A 23,016-nucleotide genomic window follows, 5' to 3' on the forward strand; every position below is an offset into this window, starting at 1 on the left:
GGTCTAGAGTTTGTTTACTATTGAAGTCCTTCATCATATTTTTTCGTTCAGTTATGGTATTTTTTTAATTCCACTAATTGTGTTTGATGCATTTTCATTATTCCTCTATTCTTATTTATGCTTTTGTTCATCCATTTTTTTTATTTCAATAAGCATAATTATCACTGTTACCTTAAACTCTTCATCAAACTAGTTACCTAGTCTACTGGATTCATACTTTTCTCAGGTTTTTTTTTTTATTCCATTATTTGTGGTATGTTCCTCTCCTTATTCTTAATTTTTGTGTTTGAGGTAATTTCTTGGTGAATTGACCCTGTATTTTTCTTATAGGTTTGTGGGATTATCTTTGGTTGTTCACTCAAAATCCTTGGGTACCTCTTGCTTCCTAGATTGGTGCCTCTGCAGTTTACAATGATTGGAGTTTTAGTTCTGGTAGGAACTGGAGCAGTGGGGCAGCCTGGTGTTATGATGTTGCTGGTAGCAAGTATAGGGTAAGGAAAAATGTCAGGCTTTTCTGCCCTCCCGCCATCAGGATAGATGATGGATCCTTGAGGTCCTGAATGCATGCCTGATGGCGGGCACCTGGAGTAGGGTGTGGGCATAGGTAGATGGGATTCACCTGGGCTAAGACTGTGCTTTTAAGGGCGGCGTCACGGGGATGCCAGCAGCACCAGAAGCCAAAAGAGAAGAAGCCCGAAGCAGAAGCAGAGAACGCCAGAGAGCCCAGATAGAGTGAAGATTTGCTGGGGGCTGGGAGGACTGCCAGCCTCCCAGCCCCCCAGCACCCCTGCCTGCCATGTGCCTCGTGAACACCAATAAAAAACCTGCAAAAACCACTGAGGACTCTGACTCCTCCTTTACCCAGTCTGCATGGGATCAGAAAACCTTCCCTGTGCCCATTCCTGGCCTTTACAGCAAGTACCTGGAGTTCATGTCTCCTAGGTGCTGCAGTTGCTGAAATTGCGTAGGGGGTAACTGCAATGACTCCTTCCCCTATGCCATATCATTGGTTTAAGTGTCTTGAATTAACTCAATTTAGCATCAACCTGTCAACTGTGGTTCTGTTCTGATTTCAGGGAAGTGAGGGGCACGTGTTTCTCATGTGCCTTCCACAAAATACTGCCTTCCCTATTGACCTCTCTCAATCCTTTTTCAATATTTGTAGTAGTACTAAGAGGGGACAGCTGGACACATACTGGGTTCTCTTTCTCTTTCAAGTACAGAGCCTTGCCCTTGGTACTTAATTCTGTTGCTAGGGCCCAGATGAATTAAACTCTGACTAATGGCAGTATACATTTTATATAGTTTTAATCTCAGCCTTAGCTCTGGGTGGGTGTAGGGTCAGGAAGACCACAGGGCAGGTTTTCTAGGATCCAGCAGACCGGGTAAAGAAGGAGTCAGAGTCCTCAGTGGTTTTTTGCAGGTCTTTTATTGGGATTACCAGGTACACAGCAGGCAGAGGTTCTGGGGGGCCGGGAGGCTGGCAGGCTTCCCAGCCCCCAGCAAGTCTTTATCTGGGTTCTCCGGCATTCTCTGCTTCTCTCTCAGCTTCTGTTCGTTCTCGGCTTGGCTTCTGCTGGGGTCCCCGGGACACCGACCCTAAAAGCCCAGTCTTAGCCCATGTGAATCCCATCTACCTATGCCCACACCCTATTCCAGATGCCCACCATCAGGCATGCATTCAGGACCGCAAGGATCCATCATCTCTACTGATGGCAGGAGGGCAGAAAAGCCTGACATTTTTCCTTACCCTACAGTGGGGATGAGGAAGGTGTTTTGCATAACACAGCTGTGAACTGTAGGGGTGTGCCACCTCTGTTTGGAGGCATGGTTAAGTCAATCTGCTCTTTCCCACTGGGGTGGGCTACAGCTTTTCATGTTTGGAAGCTCCAAGCTCCTTGAGAAAAGAAAGCTTATCTATCTCAAGTTGACAATCAGTACCTTACACATTATATGCCGAGGTCATTAATACTGTTTACTCCTCATACTCCCTTATTTAATGTTATGGGTGTTTCACTCTCTGGTTTTAGTTGCCTAGTTTCTCTTCAGCAATATAATGTCTGCTTTTGCATTCTTCTGCCTTCTCTTGCTGTGTGTGCTTCTCTATTCCAATTGTTCTCTGGAAGTAGTGTCCTCTATCAAGTATATCATCTATGTGTTCCCACCTCTCCAGGGAAGTTTTGGGTTCAAAATTCCCTGGCATGTAGTGGAATGTACATGTAGTGATGTAGGCATTACTCCTTCAGTCAACAACATTAGAGTCTTCAAATAACAGCTGCCCCAACCTCTCTTGGGTTGTTCTGTTCTGGTAACCCTACAGACACAATTAAATTTCAATTTTCTCTCTCCTCTGTGTTTTCCCTCTTTGTGCGTAAAAACAGTGGGTATCTGTTCATTATCCAGGGAACGTTGTATTTACTGTGTTGTCAGAAAAGTCATGATGTATTTTTTTTTTTTCTTAAAGATTTATTTATACAAGCACTGGGTACAGTCAGAAGATCAGGAGGGTGAGAGAATTCACCAGAGCCAGAGCGGGGAACAGAACAGGCACGAAATACACTGCTGAGGGGAGCAGCGGGCGCGGCAGAAGAGGTCTGTGCACCATGTGAGACCCTTGCCGGTAGCCGGGGATTGAACCAGCGCTGTAGAGGCTGTGAGCAGCTTTGCAGCCCAGCACTCAACCACTGCGCCACTAGGGGAGGCCCCATGATGTACTTTTTTTTAAAGATTTATTTTTATTTATTTATGCATACAAGAACTGGGGTGTAGGCCAGAGGTCTGGAGGGAAGGGGTGAAAGGATTCACCAGAGACAGAGTGGGAGCAGAAGAGGCAGACCAACTGAAATACACAGCTGAGGGGAGCAGAGGTCAAGACAGGAAGAGGCCTGTTAACGCCATGTGGGTTAGATTTCTGTCCAGGGATCAAACTCAGGCTGCAGTGGCTGGCAATAGCTTGATAGTGCTGACACTTTAACCCCTGCATCACCAGGGAGGCCCTTTTTTAAAATGTTTTTTAAGCAACAATGCATCATGACTTTTCTGACGACCCAATATTTATGTATTATTTTGTTGTTAATATGTGGAGGAGGGAAGCCCCACTTCTTCACTTTTCCACCATCTTGCAGATCCCTTTTATACTTCTTGATATCTAAGTATTACTGCAGTGTCAGAAATGAAGAGAGTGTGATATTGGTGTAAATATAGATGTATAGGTGAAGGGAATAGAATTGAAAATCCAGAAATGAACCCTCACAGAAAAGTCTTCATGCTATTGGATTTGGTGATGTTTTCTTAAGTGTGACTTGAAAAGCTGAAGGTCCCAAAGGGGGGAAAAAAAGATAAATTGGCCTGTATCAAAATTTGTAGCTTAGTTGACTAAAAAATATGCGAAGGACCTGACTAGACATTTTTCCAAAGAAGACATAAAAATGGAAAACAGATATAAGAAAAGAATAACATCACTGATCATCGGAGAAATGGAAGTCAAAAATACATGAGCCTGCACCTCACACTTGTTGGGGTGGTTATTATGAAGATATCAACATTAGTCATTCATAGCTTGAGAGTGAAACACCTGAGGTCTCGTGCTGCAAATCCCAAAATAATAAAGCTTGAGGAGAGTGGACAGTCTTGGCAACTGCTGGCGTTAGCCTGGCTAAGGTGGTTATTTTTGGCTGGACTTGGGCCACCTAGCTATGAATTGCTATAACCAAAATTGGTGAAAATGGCTAGATTGGCTCACCTGTGTCTCCATAAAGAATCTGTTCTCTGCATTTTGAGGCTATGTTATGTAAAACTCTTGCTTCATCCCTATGTGAGGTCAATGCAGAGATAATAACTTAGTGGTATTCTGCGATTAACTTGGTCCCTAACAACAGGTGCAGTCACCCTTGAGCAAAGCTCTTTACTCTAAAGGGGAAGAGAATAAACCCTGTCCTGTGACTTTGTTCCCACCATATTCTTCCTCCAATGCTATGTCTATTAACTGGTCACAGAACCTATATATCAGAGCTGCATCACAGCTGAGTGGTTGAAGCTAGCATGAGATTATTTGGGACACTTTAAATGACTAATTAACTTACAAGAAAGGGTCACTTTACATCTCCCCTATCCAATGAAGGTATCTACAGCACCTAGGAGGCTTTGGTTCTTGGTACTTACTAGGAGAAAAATCTTGATACCCTGCAGCTCCAGCTACTGACTCTTACCCTCTGGTGACACTAATGTTATGATTAGTCAAATAAGTACAGAGGCTTTGGTCTATGAAGAAACAGATACCCAAAGTATCCAAGGTAAATAATCTAGGATTATATCCTATGACCTGTAAATATTATCAAGAGCTAATTCTTGAGCATAGAGGGGGAAAATAGCTCATCCAATGAAAACTGAAAATGAAGAGTTAGTGGAACCTACCATGCATGATAGTAGGTTCCATCCCTGGCCATGGAGCTAACCCACCTCTCCTATCTTGACTCTCCTGTCTTGCCCAACTGCTCCCCTTAGCAGTGTATTTTAGTAGATCCGCCTGTTCTGCTCTTCACTCTGTCTGTGGTGAATCCTCTTACACCATGAACCACTAGTCTACAGCCCAGTTCTTCTATGCATAAATAAATAAATAAATAAATAAATAAATAAATAAATAAATAAATAAAGACAGATCTCAATGCAGTAGAACTTGTTAAAGCTAAAGGCTGGAAGACAAAACTATAAGAAATGGTTGTCCAAAAAAGGTATGAGGGATGTGAGGGCGATCTGGCTGCGACATCTGTCACCCCATTGATCGCCAGGGTTGATTCGGCTGATCTGGCTGGCTAGGTGGGTGTCCCCTTCCTCCCTCACCGCTCCATGTGCGTCCCTCCCGAAGCTGCGCGCTCGGTCGAAGAGGACGGCCTTCCCCGAATAGAGACGGACCGGTCTTCGGTCGAGGGTATACGAGTAGCTGCGCTCCCCTGCTAGAACCTCCAAACAAGCTCTCAAAAAAGGTATGAGCTTTACATATATCAGATAAAATAGATTTCCAATTAAAAAGATAGTAAGAGGCAGAGAGGGACATTATTTTATGATTAAGGGTCTAATACATCATGAGGATATACACTTATAAATGTATCAGATGATGGAACATCAAACTATGCAGTACAACCACTAATCGAATTAAAGAGAGATTGACACAGTACTAGTAAGGGATTTTAATATTTTGCTACAACTATGGGCATATCAGTAAGACACAATAAATAATTAAATGGTAGCCTCAAATAATGTGCCAGATAAGATACACTTAATATGTATCTGCAGAACATTATACCCCAAAGCTTCAGCACATACATTGATTTCATATGCACATTGACCATTCTTAAGACTATGTTGGAACACACAATTGTCAATAAACTTATGAAGATCGAAATCATACCAAACATTTTTTGATCATAAATGCCAAAAAGCTAGAAATCAGCTGTAGATTAAAAAAGAAAAACCACAAGAACATGGGCATTAAACAACATGCTGATAAATAATTACTAGGTTATAGAAAAAATTAAAGTAGAGATTAAAAAATACCCTGAGATAACTGTTAATGAGGATACACACTATTAGAATTTATGGGATACAAGCCTCCCTGGTGGTGCAAGGGGTTAAGCACTGCACTATGAAGCAATCCGCAGCCTCTGTAGCACAAGTTCGATCCCTGGCCAGCCAGGGAGAAACCACATGGCAAAGCAGACCTTTCCTGTCTTACCCGTTGCTCCCCTCAGCAGTGTAGTTCAGTCAATCTTCCTGTTCTGTTGCCCACTCTGTCTCTGGTGAATCCTCTCACCACCCCCCACATCTCTGGCCTGTAACCCACCTCTTGTATGCATAAATAATCTTTAAAAAAAAAACAATTTATGGGGTACAGCAAAAGAGGTTTTAATATAGCCCTACATTGAAAAGCAAGAAAAAAATCCCAAAAAATGAATAATTTTATGTTTCATTTAAAGCCACTTTTTGAAAAGGAAGAACAAAGGAAACCAAATAAGTGGAAGTAATGAAATAATAAAAGGATGTAAAGGAAGCAAAAAAAGAACATACAAAATATCAATGAAACTAAGAGTTGGTTTTTAAGAAGATAAACAAAATTGGTAAGATTTTTGCTATACTAATCAAGAGAGAAAGCTAATAGACTTACAACTAAAGGAGCAAAAATTACTGCCAATATCATAGAAATACAAAGAATCATAAGAGAACACTATGAATAACTACTGCTAACAAGTTTGATAATCTTGATGGATAAATTTTTAGAACAATGCGGTTTACCAGAAAGAATTTGTATAAACTATTCACAGTTATAGAAATAGTATCTAAAATTCAATAAAATAAAAGCCCCCAAATAAAAGCCCAGCATCTAACCGTTTTTAAAGTGAATTTAGCAAGTGAATAAATTCTTCAGTTCAAAGAATCCAAGAAAAGGGAATATTTCTTAACACATTCTATGATGCCAGCATTCCCCTAATACTAAAACCAGATAAAGCACAAAAAAGACAACTGTGAACTAATATCTCTGATGAATATTAATGCAAAAATTCTCAACAAAATTGTCCCCAATCAAATTCAACAGTACATCATAAGCATCACACAACATGACCATGTAGGATTTATTCTTGAGCTTTAAGAGTGGTTTAGTATAAGCAAATCAGTGTAATGTATTAAATCAACAAAAGAAAGCACAAAAACCGTAGATGTAGAGAAAGCATTTGATGAGCTATAGCACCCATTTGTTATAAAACTCTTTAACTAGTTGAGAATAGAAGGAACCTACTTGAACATAATTAAGGTGTTATATCACAAATTTATAGCTAGTATCATTCTAAATCATGAATAACTGAAATGTTTCCCTTTAAAATCATGAAAGAGGCAAGACTGGTCCACTGGTACTTATGTTTAATTTAGAATGAGAGATTTTAGCCGGAGCAATCAGACAATGATAGGATAAAATAAGTCCAGAAAAAAAAGTAATTCTCATTATTTGCAGATGGTATGATATAATAGAAAGCTCTGAACACTTCACCAAAAAGGTATTAGAAACAATCAATGAATATAGTAAAGTGTCAGGTTAGAAAAATAACATGTATAATTCTCTTGCTTTTTTATATACAAATAAAGAGTAAGAAGAAAAATAAGAAAATTATTCCATTTATGGTCTAAAAATAATTAAATACCTAGGAATTAATGTAACTTTAGAGGTGATGGATCCGCAGAACAAAAATTGTAAGACACTATCGAAGGATATAGAGCAAGACATAAATAAATAGAAAGATACTTAATGGGTGGGGAGAATTAATAGAGTCAAAATGACTATCAAAAATGATATATAGATTTAGGGCCTCCCTGATGGCGCAGGCAGTTGAGCACAGCACTGTGAAGCTGTCTGCAGCCTCTGCAGCACAGGTTTGATCCTGGTGGGCTGGTGAGATACCCACATGGTGCAGCAGATCTCTCCTGTCTCGCCTGCTGCTCCCCTCAGCACTGTATTTCAGTCAGTGCTGTTCCCCACTTTGTCTCTGCTGAATCCTCTCACCCTCCCACATATCTGGACTGTACCCCGGTCCTTGTATGCATGAATAAATAAATCTTTTAAAAATATGATATGTAGATTTAATGTTATCCCCATTAAAATTCCAATGATATTCCTCAAGGGAATGCAACAGAGATACTAAAATTTACATTGACTCTTTTTTTTTAAAGATTTATTTTTTTTATTTATACAAGAACAGGGATACAGGCCAGATTTGCAGGAGGGTGAGAGGAGTCACCAGAGAGAGAGCGGGGAACAGAACAGGTAGACTGTCGAAATACACTACTGAGGGGAGCAGCGGACACAACAGGAGAGGTCTACCACACCATGTGGGACCCTCACTGGCTGGCTGGGATTGAACTGCTGCAGAGGCTGCAGACAGCTTCACAACGCTGCGCTCAACTGCTTGCGCCACCAGGGGAGGCCCTACATAGACTCTCAATAGTTAAAATTTTTCTGAAAAATAAAACGAAAAAAAAGGAGATACCATGTTAATCTGATTTTAAACTATTATAAAGCAGCAGTAATTAAAACCATAGTATTGGAGCAAACATAGAAGCACAAATAAATTGTTCAGAATTGAACTCAGAAATAAATCCTCACATGTATTATATTATTTTATGACAAAGGAGTCAGGTTCATATATGGAGAAAGGAGAATCTCCTTAAACAGTGCTGGGGTGGGCCTCCCTGCTGGTTGGTGCAGGGGGTTAAGATGCAACCTATGAAGCTATCCACAGCCACTGCAGCATGAGTTTGATCCCCAGCCAGGGAGCCACACACATGGTGCAGCAGACCTCTCCTGACTTGCCCACTGCTCCCCTCAGCAGTGTTATTTCAGTCAGTCTGCCTGTTCTGTTCCCCACTCTGGTGAATCCTATCCCCCCACTCCACACACACACCTCTGGCCTGTGCCCTAATTCTTGCATGTATAAATAAATAAATCTTAAAAACAAATGGTGCTGGGAAAACTGGATCAACACATTATTTAAAACAATGAAATTTGATCACTTATTTTTACATGTGCAAAAGTAAAGTAAATTTGAATAAAAGCTCAGATATAAGAACCACAACAATAAAATGCGTAGATGAAAATTTGGTGATGTATTTCATCATGTCAGTGATAGTGATATCTTTGGGGATTTGACCCCTATAGCAAGGGATTTGACCCCTATAACAAGGGATTTAGAAGCAAAAATAAACAAATGGGACTGCCTCAAAATAAAAAGATTTTGATGCATCATATATCTGACAAGTGGTAAATATCCAAGGTTTTACAAAGAACCAGTCTAACTTAAGAAAAAACAACCCTTTTAAAAAATGGGTATCAGGTCTGAATAGAGAATTTTCCACTGACCAATTACTGTAGGCCTATGGATATATAGAAAAATGCTTATCATCTAAGGGAAATGCAGGTCAAAACCACAATGAGATTTTGCACCTCTGAGAATGATATATAGCATTTTTGGTGGGAATGTAAATTGGTGTAGCCATTTTTTTAGATTAGTTTATTTATGCATAGAAGAACTGGGGTGGAGGCCAGAGGTCTAGGGGGTTCTGTGGGGGCTGGGGATATTATTTACCAGAGAGAGAGTAGGGAGCAGAACAGGCAGATCTACTGAAATACACTGCTAAGAGGATCAATGTGTGAGACAGGAGAAGTCTGCTGGTCCATGTGGATTAGCTCCCTGGCTGGGGATCAAACTCAGGCTTTGGTGATAGAGTGATAGTGCTGAGACTTAACCCCTATGCCACCAGGGAGGCCCCAGTGTAGCCATTTTGGAAAGCATTCTATATCTACCTTAAAAAACTAAAAATAGAAATACCATATGATCCAGTAATCCAACTTTTTGTGCCTTTCCAAAGAATATGATAAAACCAAGTAAAGTAAGTTATGCTCTACACTATTTAGTGATGTATTACTTAGAATAGGTGGAACATGGAAGTAACCTGTGTCCAGAAAGAGAGGCTTAGATACAGAAGATATGGTATATCCACATAATGGAATATTATTCAGCTCTAAGTAAAGATGAAATTTTCCATTTGTAGTAAAATGGCAGAAGCTGGAGGCAAATATGTGTAGGAAAGTATGTCAGAAAGATAAAGACAATTGATAATTTCATATATATGAATAGAGCTAGAAATCAAAGCAGACGAACTCATAAAGCAACATAATTATAAACTGCCAGACATTGATAAAGTAAGGTTTATGATGTTAAAAAGAAGGGTGATTAGGAAATAGTTAAAGGGCTAGGTGATGGGAAAAAATTAAAATTAGAAAGAGCCTCCTCCTCAAACCCCAAAATCTGTATCCGGTGTGATTATGTAATAATTATATAAAAGAAAGATTAATGAAAATGTAATGAAAGATAGTCCCTGGAAGATGGATTATGCTGGAAGCATAAAAAGGCAACTGAAATAAAGATACACAGTGAATCTGAATACAGATTACTATTAAAATCATATGCAAATGGTCAATAAGCACTGAAGTGATAATTAGCAACATTGGTATTTGGGAATTACAAATCAAAACCACACTGATAAACCAATTCACACATACTGTTATAACAAAATCAGATATTCTGTGAGCCTTAAGTACTGGCCAAGATGCGAAAACAATGAAACTCATATACTTTGGGTTTTAAATAAAAGTGTTGTAGCAATTCGGAAAACATTTTTGTACTTTCTGAAAAGAAGAAACATGGGTATGAATATAGCAGCATGATTCATAATAACCAACAAGTGGAAACAACCCAGATACCCTTTAACTGACAAACTGATAAATAAAATGTTATATGTTAGAGTAGGATATTACTTGGCAATAAAAAGGAATGATTGTTTCCAAAGCTTGGTTATTGTAAATATTGTAACAGTGTAAACATGGGAGTGCATGTTTCCCTTAGAATTAGTGTTTTTGTATTCTTTGGATAGATACCTAGAAGTGAAATTTTTGGGTCATATAGCAGATAATTTTCAATCTTTTAGAAACCTCCATACTGCTTTCCATAGGGGCTGGACCAGTATATATATTCCCACCAACAGTATAAGAGGATTCTTTTTTTCTCCACACCCTGGCCAGCACTTGTTTCTTGCCCTTTTTGATATGGGTCATTTTCACTGGTATAAAACGGTATTTCATTGTGGTTTTGATTTGCTTTTTCCTGGTGGTAAGTGAAGATGAACATTTTGTCATGTGCCTGTTGACTCTCTGTATGTCATTTTTGGAGAAGTGCCTATTAAATGCCTTTGCCCATTTTTTGATTGGGTTATTTTCTTTTTGTTGAGTTGTATGACTTCTTTGTAGATATTTGATATCAGTCCATTGTCAAGATGTATGGTATACATATTTTCTTCCATTCAACAGAGTGTCTCTGGTTTCGCTTTTTTGCTGTACAGAAAATTTTTAGTTTGATGTAGTCCCAATTGTTTATATTCTCTTTTGTTTTCCTTGCTGCTGGGAACAAATCTGCAAAGACATCACTGAAGATTATTTTGTTTTTGCCTAGGTTTTCTATGATTTTATGGTTTTAGGTCTTATACCCAAGTATTTTATCCATTTAGAGTTGATTTTTGTGTAAGATAGTGGTCTAGTTCATTCATTTGCATGGGCTGTCCCAGTACCATTTATTGAAGAGGCTTTCCTTGTTGCAGTGTATGTAATTTGCAGTGTATGTAATCCTTTGTTCTGTATTAGTTGTCACAAATGTGTGTTTATATTTCTGGGCTTTCAGTTATATTGTGTTGGTTTGTGTGTCTGTTTTTGCTCCAGTACCATGCGGTTTTAATTATTATGGCTTTACAGTATAGTTTGAAGTATGAAAGTGTGATACCTTCATTCTACCTCTTTTTTTGTCAGGTCACCATTGATTATTCAGTGTTTTTTATGGTTCCATGTGAATTTCAGTAATGATTGTTCAGTTTTTTTGAAAGATATTAAAATTTATTTTGGGATTGTATTGAATCTGTATATTGTTTTGGGTAAGATGGCCACTTTGGCAAAGCTGATTCTTCTTCTCCATGAACAGGGAGTATCTTTCCATTTCTGTGTTTTATGGTTTTCTTTGTATAGGTCCTTTACCTTCTTTGTTAGGTTTACTCTTAGGATTTAATTTTTCAAATATTTTTGTTGTGATTGTAAATGGGATCATTTTCTAAATCTCTTCCTCTTCTAACTCATTGCTTTTATATAGGAAGGCAACTGATTTTTGTAACCTGCCACTTTGCTGAAGTGGTTTATTGTTTCAATTAGTTTTTCCATGGGGTGTTTAAAGTTCTTCTCTATATACATTATCACATTGTCTGCAAATAACTTTACCTCTTTCTCAATTTTGATTTCTTTTGTATATTTCTTTTACCTAATTGCTCTAGCTAGAACTTCCAATACTATGTATTGTAGTGGTGAGAGTAGATTCCCTTGTCTTGTAGCAGATCTAAGTGGGAAAGCTTTCAGTTTTTCATTGTTGAAGATGACATTATCTGTGGGTTTGTCATCTATGTCTTTTATTATAATAAGGTATGTTCTATTTATTCCCAGATTTTTGAGGGTTTTCATAAGTGGATGTGGATCTTATGTGCTATCTTGGTATCTATTGATATTATCGTATGGTTTTTATCTTTTGCTGTGGTGAATTACATTGATTTAATTTTGGATGTTGAACCTCATATCTCTAGGTGAAATTTCTACTTGGTTATGTTGTAGAATCCTATAAATGCATTGTTGGATTCAGTTTACCACTATTTTATTGAGAATTTTTGTGTCTGTGTTCATTAGGGGAAATTGGTCTGTAGTTTTCTTTTTGTGTGTTGTCTTTGTTTAGTATTGGTGTTAAAGTAGGCCTCATGAAATATGTTCAGAAGTATTCCTTCTCTCTCAATTTTTGAAAAGAATTTGAGCAGGATAGGTATTAATTTGTCTTGTAATTGTTAAGTTTTTCTATTTCTTCCCTATCCAGACTTGGGTGATTCTGTAATTCTAAGAATCTGTCCATTTCCTCTAGGTTGTTGAATTTGTTTGCATGTAAATGTGTATAGTAATCTCTTATTTAACAGTTTACAGTTCAGAGAGTACATATATTTAAATTTATCACCTTAAAATCCTTGCTGTACTATTGTTGGTACACAGAAAATACATAGTTAAAAATTCAAATATGTATTTTAAAAATATTTATTTATTTATGATACAAGACCTGGAGTATAGGCCAGAGATGTAGGGGAGTGAGAGGATTCACCAGAGACAGAGTGGGGAACAGAACAGGCAGATTGACGAAATACACTGCTGAGGGGAGCAGTGGGTGAGTCAGGAGAGGTCTGCTGTGCCATGTGGATATCTCCCTGGCCGGGGATCAAACTGGTGCTGCAGTAGCTGCAGATAGCTTCATAGGTTGCATCTTAACCCCTTGCGCCACCAGGGAGGCCCTCAAATACATATTTTTATACCATTTTACGTATGGTTTTAAGTTAAGGTTTTTTTTAGAGAATTCTTTTTTCTTGGAAAAGTGTTGCAATTGATTTTAGATATCTAAAAATACTGTGTGTTTCTTTTCCTCCCTATTTTGTCTTTAGCTTTTGCCTGGGATGACAGAGCAGCTACAGTGGATGCCATTTGTGAATGCCAAACTTCACGAACCTTTTGTAAAATTTATATATTGGTCTCTAAGGCAGCTAGATGCTGGGACACAGGTAATTGATTAATAGGAGGCTGTCTTCAAATTATGCTTTTAGTATTAGTTCTCTTGATCTTGTTTTTCATAATTTTTTTTACATGTATCCTATTTATATTTTTGGGCTTCTCCTTGCTTCCCTTGCTTTTTTTAATTACTCTTTCTTCTTTTATATATCTTATTTCTCAATAAGATTGAGAAATATCTTATTTTTTATTTAAGAAACATATTAGAAATATATAATAAATATATGTATGAAATAAGATATCTTCTATAAAATGTATCTTATATCAAGAAGATATATCTTATATCATGTAAGAAATATATCTTATTTCTCAATTTAACATTGTTTTTTGAGTTTCAGAATTGTATAAATAAGGAGTCTCACTATAATTTAATTAATTTCTAATTTTTATATTCTATTGAAGATTATAGAATTCAGTATTTCTTTTGTTTGTGCCAATAAATACACAATAGCTAAACAAGACAATGACAATAATAATTACAATGTTAATAATCATTGACAAAAAATATTTCTGCATCTTATAAAATGAATGGTATATTTTGCCTATTTATTGTAAGGATCATTTAATTCAAGTTATGTGTCTAATCATTTCTGCTATGAATTCTAGTAGGTTTGTAAAATTTTATTTTTCCAGTTAATACTGATCAATGCTGTTAATAGCTTTCACTTCATTAAAAAAGGAGAAACAGAAATATGTACTCATAGTTTATTCTTGGAAGCGACGACCAAACCATTCATTGCAGGGTCTCCCCAGTGGCCTAGCAGGTTGAGTGCCACACTGTAAAGCTGTCCACAGCCTCGGCTGCGCGGGTTCTATCCTGGCCGGCTGGCGAGAATCCCACATGGTGCCGCAGACCTCTCCTGTCACGCCTGCTACTCCCCTCAGCAGTGTATTTCTGTTGTCTGCCTGTTCTGCTCCCTGCTCTGTCTCTGGTGTGTCCTCTCACCCTCCTGTGCCTCTGGTCTGTACCCCCAGCTCCTGTATAAAAAAAAATAAATCTTAAAAAAAACAAATTCATTGCAGTATTGACAGTTAAGTAGTGTGATGACTAAGGTTAAGAAAAAATTTCTTTCCCAAGACAACATCCTAAATATTTGCCTTTGTGGTGCATGTGAATAAGTATATGAGCATGTTCATGTACGTGTGTGTGCACACACACAGAATATAATGGTTAATTTATTGGTCCTTACTATGTGTCATACCAAAGTTAAGTTACGTAAATTATTAGATCAATTATTGTCACTATCTTCTTAAAATCTATTGGATTTTATTATTTGTATAATGGTTTCTGAAAATGGTTGACTGCTTTCATCCATGAAAATCTAGACACTTTATCTTCTAAGTATTCATCCCATTTTCCTTCAGATAATTATATTTTATTTTTGTTGTCTTCAGATTTATTCTCAGCACCTCACACTGTGTGCTATTGTAGATAATACTGCTGACCTCCAACTACTTTTCTAGTGAAAGATAGCACTCTCACAACTCTTCCATTAATTTATTTAATATTTATGATGGACTTCTGTTGTTTTAGTTTTATCAATTTTCTAATTGCATGTGTACTTTTAATTAAACTTTTTGTTTTGAAATAGTTTTAGATTCCCATGTAGTTGTAAGAAATAATGCAAACAGCTGTCTTACAATTTTTATTCACTTTCCCAATGGTAACATCTTACCTGTCAGTACAATATCACAACCATAATGTTGGCATTGATACAGTCAAAATACAGAACCATTCTATCATGATTAAGATTCCTCATGTTATTTTTTTCCTTATATACAGGCTTAATTTTTTTAGAGTAGGTTTAGGTTCACAGTCAAATTTAGCAGAAAGCACAGACATTTCCTATATCCTACCTGTCCCTCCACATTCACAGCCTCCTCAGTACCCAGAAGCAGAATGGGATATTTGTTAGATACATTGATACATTATTATCAATGATACAAAGCCCATAGTACACATTAGGGTTTACTCTTAATGTTGTACATTATATGGGATTTGACAAGTGTATAATGGCAACCACCATTATAGTATCATGCAGAATAATTTGCTACGAAAATTAGTTTGCCCTAAAAAACCTCTGCGCTCGGCTTCTCTCATCCCTAACCTCTGGAAACTGATTCTTTTACTGTCTCCGTAGCTTTGCCTTTTTCAGCAATGAATGAGAGTTCCTGTTGCTCCACATCTTCATCAGCATTTGATGGGGTGGATGGTTTAGGTTTTGCTTATTCTAAAAGGTATTGGGTGGCATTTTGTTTTAATTTGCAGAGCCCTAGTGACATATACTATTAAGCATCTTTTCATATACTTGTTTACCATTGGTATGTCTTCTTTGGCGAGACGTCCAAGTCTTCCATCCATTTTTTAATTGGTTGCTTTGTTTTCTTATTGTTGAAATTTCAGAATTCTTTCTTTAGTTTGGATAATGGTTCTTTATCAAAAATTGTCTTTTGAAAATACTTTCTTCTCCCAATCTGTGATTTGTCTTCTCATTCACTTCACAGAGCGGAAGTGTTAATGAAGTTTACCTTACTTATTTGTCAAAGTTTATGCCTTTGAGTTTTTTCTAAAAAGTTATCATACCCAGGAAATTATGTATTCCTGGAGAATTTACATTTTTATCCATTATGTAATCCCCTCCATGTATTAATGTTTCTGCTGAAGTCCCTCTGAAATTAATATAGCTAGTCTAGCTTTTTTCTATTAGTGTCATCATGGCTTATCTTTCCATTTACTTTCAATTTATATGCCTTTATATTTAAAGTGGGTTTCTTGTTCACAGTGTTTGTAATTAGATCTTGTATTTTCTTTCTTTTTTTTAAAGATTTATTTACTTTATGCATATAAGAACTGGGATGTAGGCCAGAGGTGCAGGGGGTGAGAGGATTCACCAGAGACAAGAGTAGGGAGCAGAACCAGCAGGCTGACCGAAATACACTGCTGAGGGCAGCAGCAGGCGAGTCAGGAGAGGTCTGCTGTGCCATGTGGGTCACCTCTCTTGCTGCAGTGGCTGCGGGTAGCTTCATAGTGCTACATCTTAACCCCCTGGGCCACCAGGGAGGCCCTCTTGTATTTTGTTTCTATCTCCTTTAATTGGTGTATTTTTGACTTATTATTTAAAATGATTATTGATAATCATTGGATTAATATGTATCATAGTTGTTACTGTTTTCTGTTTATTCACCTTGTTCTTTATTTTTATGTTTTCCTTCCCTTGAGGAAGGAGATTTATTTATTTCCCTTTTTTTATGTAGAAGAGTGGCTGGAGTTCAAATTTCCCTCCTTGTAAATCATTTAGACTCTGATAAAACACATTAAGTTAGGCTCTGCTAAGGTAGTTTCTCTTGAAGATAAATCTTGTTCTGAACAAAATATGTGATGTGTTTTAAAATGGTTACTTTTTTCCTCTTCCTAACTGAAGCATTGGGGCTTTTATCTACATTTCACTATGAGAATCTGATAGACATCCTGAAGCTAAAATTAACAAAATGTGAAAACTTACATTGACTGATCCTGTGTATTGTTTTTATTTTTAATTTTTTCTGATCGCAGGTTTATTTAACCCAAAACATTCTCCAACTTCTCTGAGGGGGCTTCCCACGTCCACGGCCAAATCCTCCTTAAATTGGAATTTGATTGCTGACCTAGCCCCAGCCTCAATTTCTTGTCTGCTCCAGGAGGTGGAGCACCCCATTTGTAGGTGTCTTTGTCAGCTCCCCTCCAGTTAATATTATGGGCCTCTCACCCTGCAGATTTTTGGATCATGGTCTGCCAGTGTCAGTGCAGTGTGGGGTGATGGGCACAATCCCAGGGGGCAGGCAGAGGCAATCAGAGAGATGCTGGGTGCTCCTGTTGGTAAGGTACCAGTTTAAATGTCTCCAGGAACATAGCCTCATGATTTGAGAGACAGCATGGCCTTCATGACAGGGAGACTGGCACATTCTTGCCTGCCAGCTCAGGAAATTGAGTCATACAGACAGCCGTCTTTGGCCACTGTCACTCCCTCCTTAAAAAATGAGTTAATAAGTGGCAATCCAGTTCTTGGGCATCTGGGGTCAGGGCTAGAAAAGAAAGGTGCCTGTCGTTTTCAGCTCTCTGATTTGTTCTCTATGGACCTCCAGCAATTTTCATTATAATTTTATGATAATTCAAACTTTCCTACCCTGGGACCAGTTCCTGTGGAGGATACAGCTCTTGGGTTTCTGCGCTAGTAAGTTAACATTCTCTTTATTTACCTGTCTATCTCACTAAATTTGGGAGCTTGTGCTGTGATCTCTCTTCTCTGTTGGATCTAAGAAAGGTCAATTTGTTTAGTTTATTCACCTTTTTACTTGTTACGATTGAGTGAACTTCTAAGTTCCTCTTGTTTTCTCTTTATAGCCATACCCTCTTTCCTCCTGTCCTACCCACTCTTTTACCCCATCAACCACTAACTTCCATTTCTGTAATTTTGGCATTTCAAGACTGCTGAAGTAAATGGAACTATACAGTATGCAACTTTTTGAGATTGGCTTTTTTTCCATGGCATAATTATTTGGAGATTCATGTAGGGTGTAGCATGATTCAGTAGTTCATTCCTTTTTATTGATGAGTAGTATTCCATGGACTGGCTATGCTACATTTTGTTTAATCATTCATTGGGTAAAGAAAAACAGTTTTTGGCTGTTACAAATACTATAGACATTCATATGCAGGTTTTTGTGTAAGTTTTTATTTTTCTGGGGAAAATGATCAGAAGTACAATTATTTAGGAAATTTTCAAACTTACAGAATGATTGTATCATTTTACATTCTCATCAGTAATATGTGAGTGATTTAGCTTCTCCATGTCCTCAGCAGCATTTGGTGCTATCACTCTTTTTCATTTTTGCCATTCCAGTAAGTGTATATTGTTTCCTTTGGGGTTCTAACTTATATCTCCCTAATTACTAACCACAGCTTTTTATGTGTTTGATTTTAATTTGCATATCTTCTTTCATGAAATGTCTGTTCATGTCTTTTACCCATTTTCTGATTGTGCTATTTGTTTTTTGTTGTTGAATGATGAGAGTTCTTTAGATATTTTACACACTAGTCCTTTGTTGGATATGTAGTTTGCAGATGTGTTCTTCTTTTCTGTTGCTTGTCTTTTCATCCACTTAACAGGATGTATTACTTTTAATTTTGATAAAGTCCAGTTCAGTTAGTCACCTTTTCCCTCTAAATGGATCACTTTTGCTGTAAAGTGTAAGAATTTGTTGTCTTATCATAGATGAAGATTTTACTGAAGTTTAATACTTGGCATCTTACATTTGTCTGTGTATATCTTAATTTTGTATAACTCATAAGACTTAGATGAAGATTAATTTTTTTTTCCTATGACTGTCCAGTTCTGGCACCTTTCACTGAAAGGGTGTTTCTTCATTTGTACCATTGTCAGTTGGAAATAATTGTGTAGGTCACTTTATGGTCTCTCTATTCTGTTCCATATATCTATATGACTATTCACGTATTTTGTCAATACCTAACTTAATTCTTGTAGCTTTATAATGGGAAGGTTCTTCTCATTTGTTTGTTTTTCTTTTTTTCAAAAATGGTTTGACTATTCTGTTCCTTTGCCTTTTCATAGAAATTTTAGACTAATCTTCTCTAGCTACAAATTATCTTGTTGGGGTGGAAGGAACCTGGTAGGCAGGCAGAACTGGGCCATGGGGTTTGCTGCACGGCACTCAGACCCAGGCTGCTGGTGGTGCCATGGGCTCAATATGTCCAGCTTGAGTTCCAGCCTTCTGAGCCAGCAACCCCCACAAACTTCTTAATGTGCAAGCCTCCCCATATACTGACCATATCTCTTTTGGATCCCAGTTGCCATCACAGGTGTGTGGTCACAGTTATTGTCATCCTCAACACTATCACTATCCTGGAGCCCTGATCCTGGGCTGCTACTGCTACCTGCTACAGCTATGTATCAGCCAGTTGGTGGAGGAGGAAAGCATCGTGGGGAGTCGTGATACCAGGGAGCTCTTCTGGCTGTGCAGTACTCTGCCAAGGGGACTGTGCATAAAGAGAAACGCCATGCAGATCCCCAGTGGCCTGGAAGTCCATGACTAAACTGGATTACAGAGGCTCTTAGGCCAGTTTGTAGACAGCAGGAGATATAGGAAGGAAGAAACCACCAGTCATGCTACTGTCTGAGAGGAAGGGTTTACACTTGCTGGCATGACCTTGCTTACCTTCATCATATGCACTGATTTGTGGGGCCCACTGTCCTGACGTTGGCCAGACACAGTGACCCTGGCTATTTCCTTGGCCTTCCAGTGGGGCTTCCCATTACAGGTGGTGGATAGGGCTGACCTTGTTGGGATTCTGTGCTCTACACAACATGTTACTTGAATATTTAACTGAGCCTGTTCTTGATGGAGCTATTACTGTCACATGTACAAATCTGTGAATTATAAATAGAACCCTAAAGATCAAGCTTAATATTTCTGTTGATTTTTTTATTGTTTTTTTAAAAAATATTTTGTTTTTTAAATTTTTATTTTCTTTTTTTTTAATAATAAATTTTATTTTTATATTCCCCATAGAATTGCAGCCCCCCCATTCTGACCCCAATCCCTCCCCTCCCGCCCCCGCCGCCCTAAAAGTGTCTCTGGTTCATAGTTTTTTGTTGATTTTGATTTTCACTTTCTTATAGTTATTCATTTTCCTGGTCCCTTATTTAAGTTTTCTAGATTCCTGCTATGAGTGAGACCATCTGGTATTTTTCTTTTTCTTTTTGGCTTATTTCGCTGAGCATGATCCCTTCCAGAGCCATCCATGTTGCTGCAAATTGCATGTGTTTTTTTTTTTTTTGAATGCTGAGTAATATTCCATGGTATATATGTACCACATCTTCTTGATCCAGTCATCTATTTTTGGGCATTTGGGTTGTTTCCAAAGCTTAGCTATTGTAAACATTGCTGCTATAAACATAGGGGTGCAGGTGTTCTTTGGAATTGATGTTTCTGTGTCATTTGGGTAAATACCTAGGAGTGGAATTGCTGGATCATATGGAAGCTCTATGTTTAGTAGGTCCAGAAATCTCCACACAGCTCTCCACAGTGGTTGGACCAGTTTGCACTCCCACCAACAGTGCAGAAGAGTTCCTTTTTCTCCACACCCTCGCCAACATTTGCTGTTGCTAGTTTTTTTAATATGTGCCATTCTCACTGGTGTAAGATGGTATCTCATGGTAGTTTTTATTTGCATTTCCCTGATGACAAGTGATGTTGAACATTTTTTCATATGCCTATTGGCCATTTGCATTTCCTCTTCAGAGAAGTTTCTTTTTAGCTCTTCTGCCCATTTTTTGACTGGATTATTTTCTTTGTTGTTGTTGAGTCTCATCAGCTCTTTGCAGATTTTTGTGATCAGTCCTTTATCATTAGTGTTGGGTGCAAAAATGTTCTCCCAGTTGGTGGGGTTTCTCTTTGTTTTTGTTATTGTCTCTTTTGCTGTGCAGAAGCTCTTTAATTTGATGTAGTCCCAGCTGTTGATCTTTGCCTTCACTATCACTGCTTTGGGTGATGTGTCTGTAAAGATGTCTTTGATGTGCAAATCATGTAGTGTTTCGCCTATATTTCCTTCTATATATTTTATGGTTTCAGGTCTTATGTCTAGTTCTTTAATCCATTTTGAGTTGATTTTTGTGTATGGTGTGAGGTAGTGGTCAAGCTTCATTCTTTTGCATGTAGCGACCCAGTTTTCCCAGCACCATTTATTGAACAAACTTTCTTTGCTCCAATGCATAGTCTTTGCTCCTTTGTCAAAGATTAGTTGACCATAAATCTGTGGGTTTATTTCTGGATTTTCTATTCGATTCCATTGGTCTGTATGTCTGTTCTTGTTCCAATACCATGCAGTTTTGATGATTATGGCTTTGTAGTATAGTTTGAAGTCTGGGAGTCTGATGCCTCCATTCCCTTCTTTTTTTTTCAGGAGAGCTTTGGCTATTCGGGGTTTTTTGTGATTCCATATGAATTTCATCGGTAATTGTTCTATTTCTTTGAAGAATGACATTGAAAGTTTGATTGGAATAGCATTGAATCTGTATATTGCTTTTGGAAGGATGGCCATTTTAATAATGTTTATTCTTCCAATCCATGAGCAGGGGATGTCTTTCCATTTCTTTGTGTCTTCTTCTATTTCTTTTAACAGTGTTTTATAGTTTTCTTTGTATAGGTCCTTTACCTCTTTTGTTAGATTTATTCCCAAATATTTGATTTTTTTTGTTTCAATAAAAAAAGGGATGGTTTTTTTGATTTCTTCTTCTTCAGATTTATTGTTTGTGTATAGGAAGGCTACTGACTTTTGCGTGTTGATTTTTGTATCCTGCCACTTTACTGAACTGATTGATGAGTTGAATTAGTTTTTCTGTTGAGTTTTAGGGGTTCTCTATGTATATTATCATATCGTCTGCAAATAGTGATAGTTTGACTTTTCTTTTCCTATTTGGATTCCTTGTATGTCTTTCTCTTGTCTTATTGCTCTGGCTAGGACTTCCAGTATTATATTGAAAAGCAGTGGTGAGTGTGGACAGCCTTGTCTTGTTCCACATCTTAATGGAATTGCTTTCAGCTTTTCACCATTGAGAATGATACTGGCTGTTGGCTTGTCATAGATGGCCTTTATGATGTTGAGGTATGTTCCTTGTATCCCAAGAATTTCAAGGGCTTTTATCATGAATGGGTGTTGCACTTTGTCGAAAGCTTTCTCAGCATCTATTGATATTATCATATGGTTTTTATATTTCTTTTTGTTGATGTGTTGGATAACGTTGATTGATTTTCGGATGTTAAACCATCCTTGTGTCCCTGGAATGAATCCTACTTGGTCGTAGTGAATTATCTTATGGATACATTGTTGGATTCTGATAGCTAAAATTTTATTGAGGATTTTTGCATCAGTGTTCATTAGGGAGATTGGCCTGTAGTTTTCCTTTTTTGTGTTGTCCTTGTTCGGTTTTGGTATTAGTGTAATGTTGGCTTCATAGAACGTGTTTGGTATTGTCCCTTCCTTCTCAATTTTTTGGAAGAGTTTGTGAAGGATAGGCACTAATTCGTCTCTGAATGTTTGGTAGAATTCATTTGTAAATCCATCAGGTCCTGGGCTTTTGTTTTTGGGGAGGTGTTTGATTACCATTTCAATTTCGCTGCTTGTAATTGGTCTGTTTAGGTGTTCTATTTCTTCTTTATCTAGCTTTGGGTGATTGTAGAGTTGTAGGAATTTGTCCATCTCCTCTAGATTGTTGAACTTGTTTCCATATAACTGTTCATAGTAGTTACTGATTATTCTTTTGATTTCTGCTGTGTCCGTTGTGATTTCTCATCTTTCATTTATGATCCTGTTTATATGTGCTTTCTCCCTTTTTTCCTTTGTGAGCCTGGCTAGGGGTTTGTCTATTTTATTGATTTTTTCAAAGAAGCAGCTCTTGGTTTCATTGATCTTTTGGATTGTTTTTTTAGTTTCAATTTCATTTATTTCTGCTTTGGTTTTTATTATTTCTTTCCTTCTACTGGTTTTGGGGTTTTTTTGTTCTTCTTTTTCTAGATCTTTGAGCTTCAAGATTAGGTTGTTTCTTTGAGTTCTTTCTTGTTTCTTGATGTGAGCTTCTATTGCTATATATTTTCCTATTATTACTGCTTTTGCTGCATCCCATACATTTAGGATATTGGTGTCCTCCTTGTCGTTCAATTCAAAGAATTTTTTAATTTCTTCTTTGATCTCCTCATTAGTCCAGTGGTCTTCCAGTAGTGTGGTTTTT

The 23,016-nt window shown here is 37.6% G+C and overlaps 1 protein-coding gene across 7 annotated transcripts in view; it reads left to right on the forward strand.

Annotated features, from left to right (window-relative positions):
• CCDC138 (coiled-coil domain containing 138) overlaps nucleotides 1-23,016 on the forward strand; it is a gene marked incomplete at both ends in the record, with an annotated part of 133,592 nt that overhangs the window by 79,343 nt on the left and 31,233 nt on the right. For 6 of the 7 annotated variants that reach the window (XM_084236033.1, XM_084236034.1, XM_084236035.1 and 3 more), the window contains one exon: nucleotides 13,108-13,224. The exons of the other annotated variant lie outside the window; for it this stretch is intronic. In XM_084236033.1, the coding sequence (XP_084092159.1) occupies nucleotides 13,108-13,224 (117 nt within the window). The remainder of the gene's footprint in view (nucleotides 1-13,107; nucleotides 13,225-23,016) is intronic. 7 annotated transcript variants of the gene reach the window in all.

This window comes from Talpa europaea (genome assembly GCF_964194135.1).
Source record: "Talpa europaea genome assembly, chromosome: 6".
NCBI classification, from domain to species: Eukaryota; Metazoa; Chordata; class Mammalia; order Eulipotyphla; family Talpidae; genus Talpa; species Talpa europaea.